The sequence below is a fragment of the Lepidochelys kempii genome, chromosome 14 (assembly GCF_965140265.1).
Source record: "Lepidochelys kempii isolate rLepKem1 chromosome 14, rLepKem1.hap2, whole genome shotgun sequence".
Classification (NCBI taxonomy): domain Eukaryota; kingdom Metazoa; phylum Chordata; order Testudines; family Cheloniidae; genus Lepidochelys; species Lepidochelys kempii.
In genome coordinates this window covers 26,970,301-26,993,299 of record NC_133269.1, presented here as the reverse complement: position 1 = coordinate 26,993,299, position 22,999 = coordinate 26,970,301, and the positions used below count along the sequence as shown (strand labels likewise).

Genomic DNA, 22,999 nt, shown 5'->3' with positions numbered 1-22,999 from the left:
ATTATTTGTTTCTATTCTGTTTAGGTCCAGTAAAGAACAGAGACGACTGTACATTATTTTTACTATTGACTCTGCGAAAAAAACCCTACATAAATAAATTACAATGATTTGGACTTGTATACGTGCATATTTATTTGTTTTTCCTAAAGTTAATTGAATATTTTAGGAAAAAATGTCAGAGCGACCACCGGCAATAGTTGGTAGCCGCACTGTGAGGCCACCAAAAATTTCTTGTGAGAACCCCTGATCTACCTCAATCCAGAACAGGAGACAGCAGCTTGTCAGAAACATGGGACTCATCCAGCACAGGGAGGGCAAGGTTTCCAAAGCGTTATTCCTTGACTAATGTTAGAGGTATCACAGCTGTATCACATCAGAGCAACAGCAGGAAAGCCCTTCACATGCTGACAGACATCTTCCAGCTGAAACCACCACCCACACAACTGGAGAACACTGCCAGCTTCCCACCACTGCTCACCCAGATGGCCTAACCATGCAGACACACTGCACACTCACACCCATAACAGCCAGTTGAGCAAGGCACCATTCATTGTAAAAGCACTTAAGCATATGCTTAAAGTTAAGCCTCAGTGCTTTCCTGAGTAGGGACAGGCACAAGCACGTGTTTACAGGCGGTCCTGAATCAGGGTCTCGCACTGAGCAAGTCACCTCAATCACAGAGCAGAGCCCTTTTCCACATCCTGGGCACTTGTCCAGTCTCACAGTGCTCTGCATCCAGCATTCAGACACTGGCATGGGACAGCCCCACCCAGCACAAGAGAGCTTCTCTCTGCATTAAGAGGATCAGTTCAGTGTCACAGTACATCACGGGAGTCAGTACATCAGTCACTTGGCTGACTCCTCACCTGTTCCTCCTCAGCCGGGCCCCGCCTCCCCTCCTGTTCCCCCTTGCCTGGCCCCCTCGCTGTATCCCCTTGTCTGGTCCCTCCTCCCTTCCCATTCCATAGACTCATGGATTGTAGGGCTGGAAAGGCCATCTAGGCCAACCTCCTGCATAACACAGGCTACAGTGAATTAACTGCTCTTTGAACTATGGGTGCCATTTACTATGGGGAAAGGGGGTCGTTGTTCCCCTGACCTTGGCTTACACTCCCCACCTTTTCATAGGTCAATATGCTCTATTATGTCCTCCACTTTGTGCTCTCCCCTGACTTGGCTCTTAATCCTTCGCCTTTGTTACTCATCTAGTTTTGACCCCCCTCCCACCCTCCAGAATTTTTCTGAGCTGACACCCTACTTTGAACTAGAGCATTTAGGGAAAAAAACATCCAATCTTGATTTTATAATTGTCAGTGATGGAGACTCCTCCAAGACCCTTGGTAAACTGTTCCAGTGGTTAATTACCCTCACTGTTCAATGTCTTCCAGCCATTGGATCGAATTACAGCTTTGTCTGCTAGACTGAAGAACCCTCTATTACCAAATTTCTGTTCTCCAGGCAGGTACTTACAGACTGTGATCAAGTCACCCCTTAACTTTTTCTTTGTTAAACTAAATAGATAGACTCAAGGAGCTCAATCACCATAAGGCATGGTTTCCCGTCCTTTAATCATTCTTGTGGCTCTTCCCTGACCCCTCTCCAATTTATCAATTTATCAATTTATCCTTCTTGAATTGTGGGCACCAGAGCAGGACACAGGATTCCAGCAGTGATTGCACCAGTGTCAAACATAGAGGTAAAATAACATCTTTGCTCCTACTCGAGATTCCAGTTTATACATCCAAGCACTGCTTTAGCCCTTTTGGCCACAGCTTTGCACTGGGAGCTCAAATTCAGCTGATTATCTACCATAGCCCCATGTCCTTTTCCAGGATAGAGTCCCCATCCTGTAAGATGGTAGGCATAGTACCATGCTCCCTGCTTTGGGCTCAGATAGTGCCAGCTAGGAATTTGGCACTGATTGTCCAAATGGTGTATCCACTGGTCAGGTTATTTCTTATTTCACTGTGACTGTCAAGGTAGCAGGAAAATAAAAGAGAGACCAGAAATGGTTCCAGCTTACCTGGATTTGCCCCCAAAAGATCCACAGTATCTAGAGACGTGCTCAAGTTTGAATCCAAATGTCAGCACCCAGCCAAGTCACCTTCTGCCTCAGACAGATATGTTCTTCCCACACACATTCCTTCCATCAGGTTATGTATGCCTCACAACACCATGGCTTTTGCAATCCAAACCGGCCTGGGGACATTTATTTCCTGATATTCCGGCAGAACAACTCAGTTTCTAGTTGACTCTTCACACTGGAGAGAATATACAGGCTGCTTGGTGTGCTGAAAAGCAGCCAGTAACCCGAGCTGGACAGCAAACTGCATACATTTGTGTCTCAGGAGGAAGCAGACATGTGCAACACTTCGCAGAGACAGAACAGCTGCCTAAAGTCCTGAACAGCGTCCACTTCCAGACAGTGCTGGAGGCACCACCCCAGCCTACACCTCACTTGGCTGACCGCCAGCCAGTCAGCCAAGAGCGAGTGGGTGTGAAAAGCAGGGATTTCTGCTCTTCCCAGCTGGGAGTGAGCCTGGGTGTTGTCAAACATCTTCTCCAGTTCACAGTTTCAGCAGTGCTTGTTGAGAGGCTGCACCTTAAAGAAACCAGCAGCTCCCCGAAGCCTCATTTCACTTTGTGTCAGAGGGGGCAGAATCAGCACCTAACATCTAAAGCCAGACAGGACTAGAACGTGCAGACTGGAGGGCCCAGATCGCAACCCAATATAGGCCCCTCTTCCAGTGGAGGCTGTGGGGACTGGCTGTGGGACAGAGAATGGAGGGAGGGACTGAGGAAACTGAGGGAGGGAGGGACTGGGGAAACTGAGGGAGGGAGTGTGAGGCTGAGGGGAGTGAGCACAGGGAGGGAGGGACTGAGCACAGGGCTTGGGGGACTGAGCGTGGGTTGGGGGAATGATTGCATGGGTCCAAGTATCGCCCTTATGTTCACCTCTTCATCCCAATCCTTTTAGTTCTGACTCCATGTGCCACCCTGAACAGTCTCTCTCCCTCCATGGCGTTTACACCCAGGAGATATTCCCTGACCCAGCTGGGCCCAGCTTTTCCATTTTATTGCCTTTACTCCTAACTGTGTCAGGGACTCCAGCCCAATGCTTCATTTTTTGCCCACGTCTGGCCTCCCTCTTCCTGGTATTCAATTTAGCCCTGGCTGTTCCATGGCCTCCCTCCTGTAGAGCCTCAGCACCAAGTACTCTTTGTGTGTGCGCATGGGTGTGTGTGGGGGGGGGATCCAGATGTGTGTCTGTGTGTGTGCACAAGCATATGTGCGAAAATGACACAGAAAGAGTGAGGTGATGTTATAAGCTGGGGATATATCGGTTGGAAGTGACAGGAGGAGAAAGCCCTGGATGACTTTGATCACAGGATGACTATCATAGGAGATGACTATGAGCTGTCAAGGTGATGCGGCCATGAAAAAGGCTAAGGCAGCCGTAAAATGCATCAGGCAAGGTATTTCCAGTAGAGATAGGGAAGAGTTATTGCCATTATACAAGGCACTAATGAGGCCTCATCTGGAATATTGTGTGCAATTCTGGCCTCCCAGGTACAAGAGAGATTAATTCAAACAGGTGCAGAGAAGGAGGATCTGAGGAAATGAGAACCTACCGTACGAGAAGGAAGTTAAGGAGATTGGCTTGTTTAGCCTTACTAAAAGAAGGCTGAGGGGAGCTATGATTGCTCTCTATAAACACAGAGGGATAATTACCAGGGAGCAAGAGGAGTTATTTAACTTTAGGGCCAATGCTGACACAAGAACAAATGGATATAAACTGGCCATCAACAAGTTTAGGCTTGAAATTAGATGAAGGTTTCTAACCATCAGAGGAGTGAAGTTCTGGAACAGCCTTCCAAGGGCAGTAGTGGGGGCAAGAAAGCTAATTTGTTTTGACTGAGCTTGATAAGTTTATGGAGGGTATGGTATGATGAGATTGCCTACAATGGCATGTGGCCCATCCACAACAGCTATAGCAAATATCTCCAAAGGCCGGAGATGGACCATTAGATGAGGAGGACTCAGAGTTATTACAGAAAACTCTTTCCCAGCTGGTTGGATGGTGGGTCTCACCCTGATGCTTAGAGTCTAACTGATCACCATATTTGGGATCAGGAAGGAATTTTCCCCCAGGTCAGATTGCTTTCCTCTGCAGCATGGGGCATGAGTCACTTGCTGGTTTGATCTAAAGTAAATGGAGGATTCTCTGTAACCTTGATATTTTTAAATCATGATTTGAGGACTTCAGTAACTTAGCTTAGGGTTATGGGTCTCTTACAGGAGTGAGTGGGTGAGGTTCTGTGGCCTGCAATGTGCAGGAGGTCAGACTAAATGATCATGATGGTCCCTTCTGGCCTTAAAGTTTATATCTTTGTGAGGTGAGCGTGTGCTTGTGTGTGTGGTTGTTGCAACAGCAGTAGTGATAGAGTTTAGAGATAGGACATCCCATCCTCTGCAGGGGAGGCTAAAGAAGAGATGATGTATGGTGGTGGGAGGGGGAGGGGCGGTGGAATCCTGTCCAAAGACGTGGTAGGGGGAGCAGTCCCAGTGAACAATGCAGAATATATGGGGATTTTCTAATGTCCCCTTTCTCCTCCAGTCCCTACACTGGAAGCTGTCCCAGCCTGGAGGAAGCTGTCCCAGCCTGGAGAAGCAAGCAGTGCTCTAGCCCAATGAACAGCCATGATGGCAGGAACACCAGCCAGACATTCCCACAGACGTACCTTTGTCTTCCAGTCTCTCAGTCACACTCAGTTGCCACCTGGTTCTAAGTGAAGAGCTGGGCCATGGAGTGGGACCCCAAACTGGGGCACAGACACTGTGGTCTCCACCTCCCAACAGCAGGACCAGTGAAGCTGCAGGACAAGGCCCTGTCGAAGCCCTCCAGAATGGCTAGCCAGCTCCTCCCTCACTTGAGCTTCCACATGAAATACTGGGTGTAACAAATCAGGGTGCCTCTAAATGTCACACAAGGGAGATGCCGAGTGGTCGGACCAAGCTCGAGGTAGCTGGACTTTGTACAGAATCATCCTCTCTACAGCAGCTCCTGCTGCAGCAGCAAATGAGCCTTCCACTTTGGAGAACTGAGCCATAACAGGGTCCCATCGGACGAGTCCTCAGACACTGCAAAGACAGGACCTAGGGGGAGTGCTGGCTGCAGAATGGCGGTGAGATGGGGCCCCCTAGTTCCAAGGCCCAACAGATCTGATCCAGGAGTTAGTCCAGGTCAGCCTTTGAGGGGTGGCGCCGAGAATGCCTATGAGACTGTTTGGCTGTCCTGACGAGGGCCTGTCCCTTCCCAAGGAGCCATTCCAATCCCTACAGCAAATTACAGATCTTTTCATAAAGCTTTTTCTGAATATGAATGTGTTGTAGCAGTTCTCGTTCTTTCCAGTTAAATGCCTGACTCCTCACATTCCCTGCTACAGACAATGAGCACTCAAGCACACAGACACCCCCGCTCCCCTGCCAGAGCACAGCCACTGGGACATATGGGTAACACTGACAGACAGTCACAAACATTGCCAGGACGCTAAGCCTGAATGTGAGAACAGGAGCCTTGTTTGTGCTGGAATTGGCTGACAGGACAATATTCGCTCTCCCCATGGGCAGGTTCTGCCATGTTTTGAAGGCTGAAAAGAGCTATACCATAATTTGCCTCTGAAACTACAATTACCCTCCCCAAAAGTGACAACACATCTTTGTCAAGTTCTCATTTCCTCAGAGACTAAGTGCTGACAGAAAGGAGTTAGATGAAAGTCAGGGAAAGCCCTGGCCACCGGCATGTGTGAGGGAGATGCACAGAGGTCACCTCTCCGTGATAGCTATGGAGGGAGTGCCCATTGTGCCAGGCCAGAGAAACAGCTTGGAAGGCGCAGAACTCGCTGCTGGAGGCTGGGCAATGCCAGGCACAGACACTCACACAAACAGCATTGGCCACAGAACGCTCTTTCTTTTCAGATGAGAGAAAGGGAGAAGAGCAATGTAAAAGATAAGGTCAGGCCAGGCCATTCAGGAGCTGGGGTCTGCTAAGGGGCCCCTCAGAAAGGGGCTTCCAGGGCTCAGCAGGGGAGGGGGTGAAGAGAGCTGCTCCATGCCAGATTCTTGCCTGGCAGACTGGGGTTTTTAGGGGCCAGCCTTCCCTGAGCTGTGGGGCTCTTTCTGTGTGAAGTGTGTGTGCATGTATGTGTAGGGGGCGGTGCACATGGGCGTGTGTGTGTGTACAGGCGTGTGCAGGGAGAGGGGAGAGAATGAACTGTAAGCAGAGGACGGGCAGCATGAATTGACATTTGGACGGTACAAACAGGGACCCTCCTCCCTCACCTGAGAGGCAATGAGAAGCCCAGGTAGGATGTTCTGGCCCCCTCCTCAATACCCTCAGCAGCCTGGATAGCACCCTTGCATCTCCACCTGAGCTGATAGTTCAGGGGTGTGCAAACTTTTTGGCCCAAGGGCACATCTGGGTGGGGAAATTGTATGCAGAGCCATGAATATAGGGCTGGGGCAGGGGGTTGTGGTGAGTGAGGGAGTGCGGAGTGTGCGAGGGGGTGCGGTGTGCAGGAAGGGGCTCAGGGCAAGGGTTTGGGTGCAGGAGGGGTGCAGGAGGGGCCTCAGGGCAGGGGGTTGGGGTGCACAAGGGGTATGGGGTGTGGCAGGGACTCAGGGCAGGGGGTTGGGGTACAGAAGAGGTGCGGCTGGGAGCTCAAGGCAGGAGGGTAAGGGGCTCAGGGCAGGAGGTTGGGGTGCGGGGTGCAGGAGGGGTTTGGGGTGCTGGCTCCGGTCCGGTGCCACTTACCTCGAGCGGCTCCAGGGTGGCAGTGGAGTTAAGGCAGGCTCTCTGCCTGCTCTGGCCCCGCGCTGTTCCTGGAGGTGGCCAGCATGTCTGGCAGTGGCTCCTGGAGGTGGGGTGGGGCGGGCAGCTCCACCACGCGCTGCCCTCACCTGCGGGTACCACCCCCAAAGCTTCCATTGGCTGCGGTTCCCCATTCCCGGCCAATGGGAGCTGTGGGGGGACGGTGCCTGCAGGCGAGGGCAGCGCACGGAGCCCTCTGCCCCCACCTTCCTCCAAAGGCCGCAGGGACGTGGCACTGGCCACTTCCGGGAGCAGGGTGGGGCCTGGGCAGGAAGGAAGCCTGCCTTAGCCCTGCTACATCCCAGGGCTGGCAATCCCTTGGGCCGGATTGAAAGCCCTGATGGGTCGGATCTGGCCTGCAGTTTGTCCTCCCCTGTGGTAGGTGAAACACACACAGAGGAAGTAACATACTGCACCATACACCACATCATCATGGGCTTTAAGTGTAGAAGTGTAAAACCTGTTTTTCTCACTGCCTGAAATGAAATAAGCCAATCTTCAGTGTGTACCAGCCCTCCCACCCTGGCCATTGCCAGATTTCAAAATGGACTTCTCTGCTGTGCTGCACAACGAGGCTAGGTTCTTCTCTTTCAGGAGAGCTCTGGGCAGGGAGTCTTTGGTTTTCATCAGCTCAGTGTGAAAGGGGATGCTGAATGCTCCGAGGTCAGGCCCAGGAAGATCGAAGCTGTGTCACAGAGTCACCGAGTGATGCTCTGGAACTACTCCATATGAAGCCAGTCATGATTCTGGTGGAGCATGCCTCCTCTCTCTGAGCATACTGTCGCCAGGGCAAGAAGCTTACGTAGCTTCGACCTTCCTGCGTCTGACCTCGGAACATTCAGCATCCCCTTCCGCACCATGTGTTTCCTGCAGTGATTCTGCCCGAGCAGGGCTCCTGGGGAAGCCAGAGGGCCCTGCTCCGCAGTCAGATGTGACTTTCAGCCAGCCGGTAAAACAGAAGGTTTATTAGTTGACAGGAACACAGCACAGAACAGAGCTTGCTATCACAGAAATCAGTGACTTTCAGCCAAGTCCATCTTGGGGAGCCCTGGGCCAGAAGCTCTGGACTCCCCCTCTTCCAGTCCCCCCAAGCAGACTGCCAGCTCCCAGCAACCCGACCTCAGACCCCCCTCCCCCATTGCTCCTCCTCCTTGTCTTTGTCTCACTTTCTGAGCAAAGAGTTACCTGGTCGCATCCCCATCCTGGGTCTCGCGTTACGAAGGGCACCAGTCATAGCATATATACAGGCAGCTTGAGCAGCCTCACCTGCCCCAGAGGTCTCAGCCAAAGTCACACACCCTGATTTTGACTGGTGCAGCATACAGGGAAACTGAGGCACACACAGTATTCATGCAAAACAGTCAAACTCACATAGGCTCAACAGTAAGACTCACATACAACATAACAAGGGAAAATCCCCACTTCATCACACCCTTCCAGTCCTATGATTCCATGAGGTCAGAGCTAAGGTTCTGTAGCGTGCTGTGACTACATTTGGGGTGATGGTCCAGGAGCAAGGAATGCTGGAGACTTTTATCTTTATTTCCATGCTTTTAAGGTTCTGGGTGGCAGGGAGGGGCTGTCCTGATACAATCTGAAGTGGCATGAAATCAAGTTTTTCATTGTGTTTATTAGCACCAACTTTGTGTCAGAGCCCAGTGTCTGGAGAAGGGCAGCACTAAGCAGAGATGGGCAGGGCAGACGCTCTCACACCTGGCTGGCTTGTGGCTACGCTTGTTGCTGGGATTTACCGGGAAGGGAACCACAGAACTAGCCCCTCTGCACTCTCAGATCAGAACTGCAGTGCTCGCGCATGGGTTCCCAACTCCCCTACTTTCTCACACACAGAGACAGACTCAGTCCCAAGCCTCTGTAACCCTCTGATGTAGGTAATTCAGTCACACAATTTGCCATGTGACGGAACAGACTCTCTGACTCTGGAAATGGTGCACTTTGCTGCAATCCCTGGTGTGACATTTCACTCCATATTCTTTACAAAAATATGCTTATGATATGAATATGACATAACTGAGATATAGTTTATGCAAGATAAATCTTGTAAGGTATCACTGGAAAGGTTATGATTTACTGAATGTGATCATCCAATTCGTATGCATGTATCATTTCTGTATCTAAACTTAGAAATATGGACTATGTAACAATTACAACTGGATGTGTATTGGGAAGACACCCACCAGACCACAGGCCATCAAATTTGATGAGCCATCCTGAAGGAACAACAACGAGGATATACTAATCTCTCTCTCTCTCCTGGGAGGCGGGTAACTCTGACACTACAGTCAGGTGGTCTTGTCACCTGGTGCTAAATATTACCTGGGACCTCTTGTAACTTTCCTCTGGAAGGGAAGGGGGGACAAATTTGGGAAACAAAGGATTCCCGCCTTATGTAAATCCTGTTTAAGGGTGGGGAGGAAGGCAAACGGGACTCTTCCTCTCCATGGCCTGTCTGCCCAAGAAGAAAGACTGATAAAGCCACCCAAAGGGAAGGTCGGGGGGGGGGGGGGGGTCCAGACTCAGACAAGGGTCCAGTCTGAAAAGAAATATAACTGGAATTCTGGACCACAGAAACTTTGCAATCTGCCTAAAATAATATTTAGGGTAATAAATTACATTTTGTATCCTATTTCTTAAGTATATTGAGCTTAGCTTGAGTATTTTGTTTTATTTGCTCAGTAATCTGCTTTGTTCTGTCTGTTATCTCTTATATTCACTTAAAATTCACCTTTTGTAGTTAAAAAACATATTGCTTGTTCATAATAAAACCTAGTTTATGTAATTTCTAACTGGGGGGTCATATCATATAGTTGTGCATATCTTCCTCCACATTGAGGGAGCAGGCGAATTTCATTAAACCTTTGGGTTTGTACCGCTTAAAGGGAGTGGGCACATGCGTGCTGGGGGAGCCCTCTCACGGCATGGCCCTACCTGCGTGTGTGTGCTGCAAGAGGCCGGAAAGCCTATTCCAGCAAAGCAGTAGAGGGAACCCAGGCTTATTGAGCAGGCGAAGCTCAGTTAAACCCCAGCATATCAGGTGGCATCCCAGAAGGGGGGTCCAACCAGTCACACATGGGTTCTGCCCTCACTTCTCTTACCAGAGTTAATGTTCCTGTTCCCAGCTTTCATTACTTACCTAGACCCCATATCCCTTCCCTGGGAGGCAGACGAGTATCCTTCATCCAATTCACAAATAAAGTAACTGAAAGGCAGCACAAGATAACTGCCGGTGGAAGAACCTAGGTCCCAAACTGGACAAAATCACATTTCATGAACATCACAACACTGCATTTCAGAATAAACGCACCAAATCTGTGCTTGGCTATGCAGGAATCCGGACACTCAACACTCCACCTCTGATTCTAATAGCTGTGTAACCCACTGGCAAATGTAGTGTGTCCTCTAGTGGCCACAGATAACAGGCTACTGCTCATTTAGCTGAAGTAGCAGAAGTCTGTGCTGGGAAGTCGAAGCTTCTAGATTCAAACCCCGCTGAAAACCCACTGAGGAAAAAATATGTGATCATGTAATTAAACACTGTTTTAAAATACATAGTATAAAGGGCCAAATGAAGGCTCTGAGAGCTATCTTAAATCTGGCATCCCCTAACTTTCAAGTGCTTGAGTTTGCAACCTAAATAACGGTTGGTTTTTGTTGTTGTTTTTAGGGAAAAGGGTTGATTTCTGGTGATCGTGGTGATATATAATATACTATACAATGGGTCCACAATTCTGCACTATTTTATTACCTTTTTAATCCATTGTCTACAAGAATGAAAGGAGCGTAGAATTTGTCTATGACTTTCTTAATTGAAAATACAGCCTGTTTTCTGCTGTGATCAACAAGGCAATGTTCTCTGAAGTTTCCCATACATACTAGACTGAAATGTACAGAGCACTGGATAAAATGAGCCAAGCTGTTGCCAAATTTTCCACATGTTCATGAAAGGACAAATCATGCAAGTATGTTGCATATTTTGTACAACAAACAATGCTCTGTTCCTAATCTTGCAAAGGGAATAAATAAAAGATTGTGTTTTATCTGCAGCATATCAAACATGTTCCTTAGTTTGTAAAACAACAGCCCTTCATAATAGCCTTTTGCTGATGTTGCAAAAGAAGAAGGTAGGATTTTCTGAAGTGGAACAGCAGTCTCCTCCTGTCTGCCCTAGAGATACCAACATATCTAGGCAGCCAGCACCATTGAAGGAGCACAGCCAATGGACCAAGCGATTTCAGCTCCCTGACCTCCAGGATTTCAGACTGGCTTTGTGTGTTTTTAACTTCTTTTTCTTTCTTTCCCTAGATCACCTCTCACCCTCTCCATTCAATACTCACTAGAAGAGATGCCTGTACTTGTATTTGGATGAACCCCATCAGATGGCAGCCCACCATGGCCTATGCTCTAATGCCAGAGCGGCAGAGCCTGACTGTTGGTGTGCCCAGCTACTGGCCCCTATCCCAGCAGTGTGTAAACGGGGAGCAGAGGAGAAGTCAGCACCTATGTGAGGGTCCCAAGGCAGGGGAGCATGGAGGGATGAGGGCCCTGTGGCAGGGGAGAGCAGGAGGACGAGGGTCACATGGTAGGGGAGGGCAGATAGACAAGGGCCCTGCGGGGGGGTGGGGGGGGCAGGGAGAGGAGGGCACCATGGCAGGGGAGGGCAGGAGCACAAGGGCCTCATGGTGGGGGAGGGCAGAAGGACAAGGGTCCCAATGCAGGGGAGCACAGATGGATGAGGGCCCTGCGGCAGGGAAGAGGGCAGGAAGACAAGGGCCTGTAGCGGGGTGAGGGCCCTGTAGGGGGGAAGGCAGGATAAGTGCCTTGTGACACGGGAGGTCAAGAGGACGAGGGCCCCACAGCAGGGGAGGGCAGGAGGATGAGGGTGGCATGGCAGGGGAGGGCATGACGAGGGCCCTGTGGCGGGGGAGGGAGGGTAGCAGGACTAGGGCCCAAAGGCAAGGGAGGGCAGGAGGATGAGGGCCCCGGGGCAGGAAAGGGCAGGAGGACAACTGCCCCACGGCAGAAGAGAGCAGGAAGATTAGGGCCCCATGGCAGGGGAGGGCAGGTAGACGAGGGCCCTGTGGCGGGAGGCCAGAGGGATGAGAGCCCCAAGTCAGGGACGGCAGAAGGATGTGGGCCCCAGGGAGGTGGAGGACAGGAGGACTAGGGCCCCACAGCAGTGAAGGGCAAGAGGATTAAGGTCCTGTGCCGGGGGAGGGCAGGGGGACGAGGGCCCTGCAGCAGGGGAGGGCAGGAGGATGATGGCCCCTCGGCAGGGGAGGGGAGGAGGAAAAGGGCCCTGCGGTGCAGGAGGGTAGCGGGACTAGGGCCCCGCAGCAGGGGAGGGCAGGAGGATGAGGGTCCCACGGGGGGGGAAGTCAGGGGGTCAGGAGTCAAGCGCTGCCCATGGCCCCTAGCCCTACCACCTCGCCACAGGGCAGAAGCCCCGAGCTCCCCGGCAGTTTGCTGGAGGATTCTCGCACCTTGAAGTCTTTAAACCATGATTTGAGGACTTCAATAGCTCAGACATAGGTGAGAGGTTTATTGCAGGAGTGGGTGGGTGAGATTCTGTGGCCTGCGTTGTGCAGGAGGTCAAACTAGATGATCATAATGGTCCCTTCTGACCTTAATATCTATGAGTCTACGAGTTTGGTAGGTGGAGAATGGAGAAGTGGTCCTCCACAAGCCTCACTTTAACTGTAAAAGAGCTGCATGCGGCTCATGAGCCACGGTTTGGCCACTCTGTTCTATGGCTTATCACCAGCGCTGGCAGCAGCAGACATGGAGTGCAGTTAAATAACCCCTAGAATGCCCTACAGCCATCAGCACTCAGCTGTTCTGTGAGTCACACAGCCTGGGAACAGGGTCCCCACTCTCCCCTGCCCTCTTCATCCCACCCTGAGCACCTCAGAACCCAGGCATAGATGCTGGAACAATTTTTATAGTGGGGGGCCTGAGAGCCATTGAACCAAACTGTAAACTCTCTATATGATGGAACCACTTCAAGCCAGGGGGTGCTGCCACCACCCCCAGCACCCCTAGTTCCAGCACCTATGAGCCCTGGGCTAAATAAAGCCACGTTCTATTCCCACCCATGCTGACAACTGGCCTTAACAATCCTCTGCACTTCACCTCTGCTGCTTGGGGAATCCTCCAGTCACGTGCCGCGCGTGGACTGTAAATGTCACGCCTCTTCCTGAACTGATGGGGCAGGTTATGAGGAACAATGAATGAGAGTAGGGGGACTTGTGGCGGAGCAGGTACGAGGAGCCATATCTCTGATGTGACGATAGATCCGTGCCTCAGACACCAGCTGACAGACCCTCTCAGAAACAGTGGCTTTAGAGATGCTTAGTTATGCTGCCTGGAAAATAGGGCTACTTGTGCCTCCCCTTTGTCAGCATTTTGAGATCTCCAGTGGAGAATGTGCTGTGTGAGAGTTGGCCACGAGTCTGTGTCAGCCTGACTGTTCACATAGAAGAGCGGAGAGACTACAGGCAGCTGGATATTTGTGCTGGAAATGGCCCAACTTGATTATCATATACACATTGTAAGGAGAGTGATCACTTTAGAAAAGCTATTACCAGCAGGAGAGTGGGGTGGGGGGAGGTATTTTTTCACGCTTTGTGTGTATAAAAAGATCTTCTACACTTTCCACAGTATGCATCCGATGAAGTGAGCTGTAGCTCACGAAAGCTTATGCTCAAATAAATTGGTTAGTCTCTAAGGTGCCACAAGTCCTCCTTTTCTTTTTGCGAATACAGACTAACACGGCTGTTACTCTGAAACATATGGGGTGGGTTAGCACTGCCCTGGGTTCCACTACCCCATCGGACACTTCCTTGCTGCACAGCTTTGGGAAGCTACTTTTCCACCGTTTCACCATCTGGAAAAGTAGGCCACTGGCTCTGCCCTAGCTCTGTGCAGACCTTGTCAGGAATGCTGGGATGGTGCCTTGCAAAAATACAGCTCTGGGGACAGCTCTCATTATTATTATCTGACCCTGCAGCTAGGAGGACCAGAGCACTGCATGGGGCAGGAGAAAAGTTTGCTCGCTCTCTCCCAGCATCTCTGGCCATGTGTAACGCCGACAGACCCCAGTCGTTGGCGGGCGGGATCGAGCCTGGGACCTCTGGAGCTAAATACATGAGCCTCTACTGCATGAGCTAAAAGCCATATGGCTGTTAGTTAAGGCTGTAGAGCAGACTCCTTAATCTCTCTCTCTAACTGGTCTTGGTGCCACTAGAGGGGACTTAACACCACACCCAGGCGGTGTGTGGGTTACACATGCACAGAGTCTGAACAGATGAGGGGGGGGAATGCTTGGCACAAACATTTTAGAGTGAAGAGAAAAGCTGGATTTTAAAAGGAAATGAAAAGGGCAGTCCTCAAAGCAGCAGTCGATAGCACAGGCCCTCTTGGGAGGGGGCGGCAGCCTGAGTGGCCTAAGCCCCATGTTTGAAAAATGCATTCTCTTCCTGATGCCAGTGGCTCAAATCTAGACAGATCTGGCTCAGACCAAAAAAGATGAATGGGTTCCTGTCAATGTATTCTGTGCTTATCCCAAGCTATTTCACAGCCCTTAGAGCCACTGGTTCAGGCTGTCCACAGACCCCTTGCATTGACACACACTCAGTGAGGTTAGAAATGGGGTCTTTTTGCAAGTTTAAGAATTAGGGTAAAATTTTCAAAAGTGCTCAAGTGACACAGGAGCTGAAATCCCATTGACATCCAGTAAGACTGGCTCCTAAATGCCTAAGGGCCTTTGAAAAAAAGAGGACTTTGGCTCCTAAGTCACATAACCACTTTTGGAAGTTTTACCCCACAGCCATTTTTCATTTATAGGAGATCAGAACAAACTTGCAACGTTCAAACTCTAAGTGACTGCACACGATCAGTGGTTCTACATCCATATTTATCCCTCTGCCTATAAAGCACCAATTACCACAGCACATGGGCTCTGTAAGAGACAAGACACATGGACAGCCATTATCACTACCTTATGCGATGGAACACTTTGCACTTGGAATCACACAGACATTTTTATTAGCTGATGGAAAAAATAGTTTTCAGTTTGAAAATATAATGGCCACTTCTGAAATCAGACATGCACCAGTCTGAATCCTGTACACCAGAGAAATACCATGGAACTAAAGACGGCCTCTTGGAGTACACACTGCGGGGTCAGAGTTAAGGTGGCACAGACATCCCTCACTCTGGCACTTCGGAGTGAGTGCTTAACCGTGCTTCCTTGGAGTTCCTCTTGATGTCACTAGAATTTGTCAATGAAATTAATTTGTACCATTCACATGCTTTTGTTCTTTGCATTGTTTCCCTGAAAACCAGTGTGGACTACCACCAACAGCCCAGAGGTGAATTCTAAGTGCCCAGAAATAGCCCTGTGAGACCCTTCATTATAGCAGAGCCAAGCTGCTACAAGCCTGAATGGGGCTTACCGTTGGTGAAGGCATTCACATAATACCTGTGGCCCTGGGGAGACATGTAGCTCTGCCAGCCGGGGGGCAGAGGGCAATTCAGAGAATCTTCTCCTGGCTGAGGAGTGACCTTCCTGGGTTTCTGCTGGGAAGAAGAAGAGAGTCCTGCTAAGCTGGCTTTGAGACAAGGCGAAGTGTAAACAGAGATGGCTATGGAAAGTGAGCCCCCAATCTGGAGGTCTCGGGGAAGGAGTGAGACAGACAAACACATCTAATAAATGCCAGTACTACGCTCTGCCCATCCCCAGCCTGGAAAAGGTGCCCTGGATTCCAACAAGATTGTGAAGCGCCCCGAATCTCCTGGAGACGCTCCCTGGAGAGGCACAGAGTGCAAAGGTCTGCTGTGTGTCTTGTATCAACTGTTTATACTGATGCAACATGCTGTGCCGAGAATATGACTTTGGGAGGTGGAGGCTTTCTGGGGAGGAGCAATGTGACCCACTGAACAGCAAGGTGCAAAGCAGCCAGTGAGTGGGCCAGGCTGTGAGAGGGAAAGTCCCTGCCTGGGTCACTAGGGTCTGTCTACACAGCAAATAAAAACCAGTGGTGGGCCCGTCTCCCCACCCCAGCTCAGTGGAGACTGGGTACACTGGCAGGGGGATGGGGACACCCCAACATCAGCCCCCTGCCCTCTGCACAGCACACAGGCGGCTCCCAGGAGCAGGTTGGCATGGGGCAGCTCCAAGCAGGGGCATGGGGCAGGAGCAGCAGTGGCAACAGACAGCTGAAGAGCAGCGGCAGGGAGCAGGAGGGACAGGACTCCCCTGCTCTGGACGTGCCCTCTCAGGAAGGCATGAATTGGCCCATTGCCCAGCCTGCCCACCCCCAAAGCTGGCCCTACTTGGCCTAGCAGGCCCTGAGTGGCAGCCCCTTGTAGCCCACTGATTGGCTGATACTAGGACTTAAACCAGGAAGTAACTACTCCAGCCCCTGCTCGCAATAGACCCTAGACTCTGGCTTCCAGCCCTAGTTTGTCCTTGGCTTTGCTCTTCGATTGTTGCCTCCAAGCCTGACCCCGATCTCCTGGTGACCTGATCCTGCCTGACTCTGCATTTGCCCTCCGGCTGGTCTCAGACCCTGACCTGCCGGTACCTGACTCGGCCTGCCTCTGCTCCAACCACTAGATCTGACTGCCCTTGTCCCGGTTGTGCCAGCCAGCATGTCACATCAAGGCACTACTGAGGGCCAGTACCATAACCTAGATCACCAGGCATAACAACGCATGTAGAGGACTCAGCCCCATGCTATGGTGCATGGTGTTTAGGTGTTCCTGCCCAGGGATTGCTAACGTCAGAGCTATGTGCCACTACACCTGTTCAGTCTCAAATCTGCATTCACACAAGGTTCAGGTTCCAAAGCCAAACACTCAAACTGGCAAAACTGAGGCTGCTAGGGGGCCATGCCCCCTCTGTTCAGCCCCCAGGCATCCAGAGACAGTCTTCAATTACATGTGATGAGAGCTCCACATTACTCACACCCTGTTCAAGGCCTGATTCACGCTCCAGGAAAGCCCTCTGGGTAGTGCCCAGTGAATGAGGTAGCCTAAGGAATATTTATTTAATCCTTGCTCTTCAGTGACCTGCCTCACTGACCCTGCATCCTCCAGCCTGCAGAGATGCAAGCTCTGCTGCTGGGCCCCACATCTGATCTCATTCATAGGATGCCCCTCGAGGTCTTTGGATTTACTCTAGGTGCATTCTGGAATAACTGCAAAGAGACTTTGGCCCCAAATGAGGCACAGGCCCTTGGGCTCCTGTTTAATACCGTATGTGTCCCTGCCTCATTCACTGTTCCCTGTTGAACTTGGGCAGGAGTTAGGGTTGTCAATTTTGGTGGGATGGATTCCTGGAGGTTTCATCACATGACATAATCTTTAATTAAAGATTAATCTTTAATTCCTGGAGACTCCAGGTCAATCCTGGAGGGTTGGTAACCCTAGCAGGGGTCCTGGGGAAATAGTATGTGGGCAATAACTGTTGGAATGCATATACGCAAGTGGCCTGCTGAGAGTGCACCACAGGCTCAACCTCAGCAGTGCCTGGCGCGAGATGGAGTCACCTTCCTCCTGGGCATTCTTGGGACATCGATACTGGATTTATTTGGCTAGGTACTTATCTCTTCAAAAGAAAAGAAAAAAGAAAAGAAAAGACGCAGGTGCGAGGGAACAGACCAAACACAATGTGTCAAATGGAATTGGAGCAATTCTCTCCACCCAGGATGGGCTGCCAATGAGGCAGGAGTTCCACAGAGCCAGGTGAGCACAAGGCTTCTGCAAACTTCCTAAGGAGCCTCATTCAGGGAGCAGGCAGGGTTTCAGTGTTTGGTTACATATGATGTAACCGCCCCCCCACGTACACACATGCCCTGTGCCATTAGGTTACTACACATGATGTAAAACTCAAACACAAGCACTCTTCAGGCCAAATTCCAACTCTCCCCCCCATGGGCGCTTTGAACCAATTGAACCAAAAGGGCATAAACAATGTTTATAAGCCAAAATGCATTTGTTCCACTGACTTCATCCACAAAAACTGAACTGTTTTTGCTCAGACTTTAAACCTTTACTCTTCAGGCAGAGAGAGAGAGAGAGAGCGCCTGGGAAAAGCCAGACAGTCAGGGGAATATTTCACAAGTCTATAGGTGCCTGAAAGACTCTAAGCACTGGGCTCACTGAGGCAGCCTTACCCAGTGCTGCGCTGCACAGGACTAAGAACTAGTCAGAGGATTGCCATCTCCATGACTTTTTATGTCTCATTTGCTTCTGTCCATCAATATATTTGCAGTCAAAACAATTTGCAGTCTCACTCATCCTGCTGTAGATAGGAGACTGAAAAGCTTTGGCTTCCAGAGGCTTTTGATAGTCTCCTATCTATGGCAGCGTTGCTCCTTTCAGGCTTTTGAGCTGCCACTGGCAACATCGACCCCAACGGGTACTCTATGCATCGACAGGGCTCTCTTCTTGTTTCCAGGCCAACTAACAACCCACAATCTTAGAGCTGAATTAATTTCATTTCCAATGGAAGAAAAGTTCAGTGTGAGATTAAAGAAATAAAACCACATTGTTGTTCGTAGTCTTGTTGTACCCATGTTGGTGCCAGCATATAAGACAGACAAGGTGGGTGAGGTCATAGCTTTTATTGGACCAACTCCTGCTGGTGACAGAGACAAGCTTTCAAGCTTACTAAGAGCTCTTCTTCAGGTCTGGGAAAGGTACTCTGGGCTGGTCTACTTTGAAAACTTACGTTGGCCCAGCTACATCTCTTAGGAGTGTGAAATATCCATGCTTCCGAGAGATGTAGCTATGCCGACCTAACCCCTGATGTAGACAGAAGAATCCTTCCACCAACCTAGTCACTGGTGGATTAACTACAGCTACAGGAAAACACCTCCCATCGCTATGGTGAGTGTCTACACTGAAGTGGTACAATGCACAGCTCCAGCACTGTGGCTATGCCACTGTAGTGTTTTAAGTGTAGACCTAAGTCCAGGCCTGGGGGACAGGGGATCTGGGTCCTGTTTGTGACTCTGCCACTGATGTGCCGGGAATCATATCCCCTCTCTGGGCCACCTGTAATGGGGCCAGTACATCCAGCTGCCTTTTGGGATGCACTTGGAGAGCCATGGCTGCCAAGTGCTCAGCATTGTCATGGTCACTGTAATGTTGCTAGCCCGAAGCATTTGAAAAGCATCAGTCACGCCTCAAAACCATGAGATTTGAAAATAATAGCGGTGGGGTTTCTATTTGCCTGTGGATGTTGGACAGTTTAAAGTTTTCTCCACAACCATGAGGGCTGGAAACTTACTTTGCACTCAGACAAAAGCTGAGATTGTCAGGGGCTCCTGTGATTTCAGGAGCTGGGGCCTTCACTGAAACACCAAATAGCACAAGACTCAGGATAGAATGGAGAGAGTTGGCCACACTGCTGTGTACTGGGAGCAGTGTGGTGGCCAGGGTGGCTGGGCAGAGCTGGCATGGCTGTGCAGGAGCTGGTCAGGATCTGGGGGCATTATACCGAAGTCTCATCTGGAAGACAGGAAGCCTGGATCTGATCTCCCCCCAGGGTAACTCCATGGGCCAGAGAGCTGCTGGTCGAGGTCACTGTGAGCTGAACATATAGCAGAGGGCTCGGCAGCTCCAGCTGTGGTATTTCGAATGACGTGGAATTGCAGAGAAGTGACCGCTCCAGGCAGAAGGGCAGTAATGAGGCTGTGTGCACAGGTGGAGTGCTCAGCCAGGCTCCTCTCCAAGGGCACCTGCCATGCCACTGCACAGTTCTCTCTTCAAACGGCAGCCACGAGTCACTCTCACTGCAGCAGTGAAAGCCTCAGCCCTAGTCTCTATTCACAGCTCAGACTATCTGACAGGCGTCATCGCTCTCAGTCTGCCCTGATCAGCCTTATACCCATGACAGAAGAGGAGAAAAGCCCAAATACTAAAGCAAGGCTAGGAAACCAAGAGGGCTCAGACCCAACCCCGACACATTCGGACAGGGCAGCTGGAAACCCTCCACGACCCCTGTGTGCTCCCACGGGAAGACAGGCCCAGGCAGCAGTTCTGAAGGAACAGCTTTAAGCTCCCTCCTGCAGAGCTAGGCAAAGAGGAGCAATAGGAGTCACTTGTATCCCTAAACCCCTTGCTGTGACTGACAGGCAGCGGGGGCAGGAGGCGGCTCCCTGGTTCCCTTGCGAGCTGGAGTGCACGCTGGAGTTCTGAGGCGCGTGTGCTACGTTTACTGCAGACTAGAAATAAAAACCAAGACAATAAACCATTTCAGTCTGAATTAACCTAACAGTCAAAGCACTCAAGAGAGCCCCAAGGGTCTCAGCCTCTTTTTTCCAGACATTCTGGTCTCCTTTGGGCTGGCCCATCACTACCAGGAGTGACGCTTTGCAGGATCAATTCAGACCAGTAGGGGCTTGTGTTCCCTGTAACCCTGGGTGCTTCTACGCTGTGCAGCTTTGGCTCAGTGCCCTGATGCCAGCAGCCTGTTCACAGCACAACAGCCTCACCCTGGCTTCCACCAGCCTGGTTACTCCTCGCAGGGCGACACCACCAACAGCACTTCAGTCCCAAGTCTTCCCAAAACTGTCTCCTCTGCACTGCTCAGCCCCTCTCCCTGCAGCACTCATAAAACCTTCCCAAGTTCTCTGCTCCTTTCAAGAGATGGGACACAGCACCCACCTGGTAGTTTGGCTGAGGATCTTACCCTTCCATTTGATAAACTGCACTGAGATGGTTGTGTAATAAAACAAGGTTTCGTTTATTACCAAAGAGCAGATGTTTCAGGGATACCAAGTAGAAGCAATTGGGATAGAAATGATTACAAACAAACAAAAGTAAAAATATGCTGCTAAAACTCAACCCTAACTTAACAAAGCCAAGTAATTTTGCCACCACAGTTGTTCTTCCAGATGGCTGGCCAGGCCTTAGCCAGGGTCCAACACAGAGCCCAAAGCGCTGCCTTTCTTTGTCCCCTCAAGTGAAGGATGCCAAAATGCCTTTTTCTGTCTGCCTGTTATCCTCAAAGGTTATCTTTGTTTTCAAAGCCAGGCAGTCCTCCTGGGGGCGTCAGGGAGTTGACACCATGTAAATTTTTGCAGTCCCCTTCCCCACCCAAATAGTTAAGCAGCTGCCTGTGCAATTTGCTAATTTGATTACAGTATTTACCCTTTATGTAAATATACTTGTAGATTCTCTCTTTGCTGAATTTACACCGGAGAGACAGCCAGGCAAGTGGAACCACATTCATTTGTCCAGGGTGAGGTGACTTAAACCCTACGTGCCAACCAAATTTTAAGAACATATTTCCAGGGCATGTTTATAATTTTTCACATATCACCTGTGCATGCACCGTGCAATAATAATAATGACCAGCATGTCACCAGTGTACACATGACACCTTCCACAATGCCTTCTAAACACAGATTATGACACCAGTGATCTTGGGTTCGCTGAGCCGGTCAGGCCAGCTGAGGCTGACTGATAGCTCCGGAAAGCCCTGGCCTTCAGGCATTGGGGTGCTCCTAGGGACACATCTTGTGAACAAATGTGCTGGGGAAGTCCCAGTCCTGCCACATCACCAAGGTTTGAGGCTCCCCACAGTGGGGCCAGTTCTTGTGATATTTGATGTTTTCCTTAAAGCCCCAGCTCCTGGAGTCAGGTCACCACAAGAGAATCTTCCATTTTAAAACATTTATTTCTAAGCCCTGTGGTTGTGAAGAAAAGCTAGGAAACATGATCCAAGCAGGACCCAAAGGCTCAAAAGCCAGGAGGTGAATAAAAGCCCCCAACACTGATTATTCTGAAAATTCCCTATATTTTAATCCAGTATTAGGGGGCCTGACAGCTGATTTCTAACCATTTTCTAGCTGGTGATACTGTTCCCGGGCCTCTCTCAGCAGGCTGACGATTGATGACTATGGGATTATCCCGCAGGTCTGCTGAGCAGCCTGAGGGGCAATAAAGGTCTCTGGCCATGGCTCACTAGCTTGGCTGGGGTGCAGTTAGCACAGCACTGGCCCTCCCTTTCCCATTAACTAGGGGCCAGTCAGTGACAAGACATCTGCTGTCCCCAAGCCCTCTCCACTCTGGCCTGGAGTGTCACTGTAAATGGGGGATGGGTGTGCTCTGGAAAAGAAACAAGGAGCTCCCAGTGCCGGTGGGCAGCAGGACAAACGTAATGAGCCCATGATGTTTCCACTTAGAAAAGCTCAGCTGCTGGACAGGAGGCACCGGCAGCACCAGGTTCTCGCCTATTGGGAGTTTCAGCAAACTCTTTGGCATAATTAATAGTGATGTTTCAAAGGAAATCAATGACATACCATTTGTCTGACAAGCCAGGATTTTTCTCCTAAAGGGAGGCACCATTGTATCAGCTGTGCAAGGGGGCAGGGTGAGGGGCACTCTGCTGTGACACTCTCCTGATTGCAGCATGCACAGGTTTTGAAGCCGTCTAGCATTCAGCTGTTTGCACAATAAGAGCATCTCCACTTCAGGCAGCTCTGATAAGCAGCACATGGCTGGAGAGCTGATGACTAGATCTATGCAGACCGATCAGTGGCTGGAAGGTGGCATGTTCATGCACCACTAGTGTCTGCTGGCTGCACACATCATGGAGCCCGTCAAAAATGCCAAGGAGTTGCTTTTGAATGGATCTTAAAATACGAGGTACTGTGTGGCCACTAAAAATTAAAGGGGCTTTGGCACTGTGACATTACACCCCATATTCTTCATAGAAATACAGTTATGATATGAATATGACATAACTAAGATTATGATTTACCGAATGTGATTATCCAATTTGTATGCATGTATCATTTCTGTACCTGAAGTTAGGAATATTGACTATGTAACCATTACAACTGTGTTGTACTTGGGGAAATGGCCACCAGACAGTACGCAGTCAGCCTTAATGGGCCATTAGAAAAAGACAATGAGTCTTTGAAGAAGTGGATCTCCCATCCGCCTGGAGTTCATTCCTGTGGACATTGCAAATCAACCTGGTTTCATAGTTGCTTTGACACTGCAAGGTCAGGTGATAAGATCATCTGATACAAAATACCACCTTGGACATTGCTGGTACTTTTCCTCTATAGGGGGATGGGGATCAGACAAAGG

The 22,999-nt window shown here is 50.3% G+C and overlaps 1 protein-coding gene across 10 annotated transcripts in view; it reads right to left on the bottom strand.

The window, feature by feature from the left end:
* GAS7 (growth arrest specific 7) overlaps window positions 1-22,999 on the bottom strand; it is a 369,130-nt gene that overhangs the window by 249,684 nt on the left and 96,447 nt on the right. For 6 of the 10 annotated variants that reach the window (XM_073310806.1, XM_073310812.1, XM_073310807.1 and 3 more), the window contains exon 2: window positions 15,343-15,466. In XM_073310806.1, the coding sequence (XP_073166907.1) occupies window positions 15,343-15,466 (124 nt within the window). The remainder of the gene's footprint in view (window positions 1-15,342; window positions 15,467-22,999) is intronic. The other 4 variants (XM_073310808.1, XM_073310811.1, XM_073310814.1 and 1 more) reach the window with 1 other exon arrangement.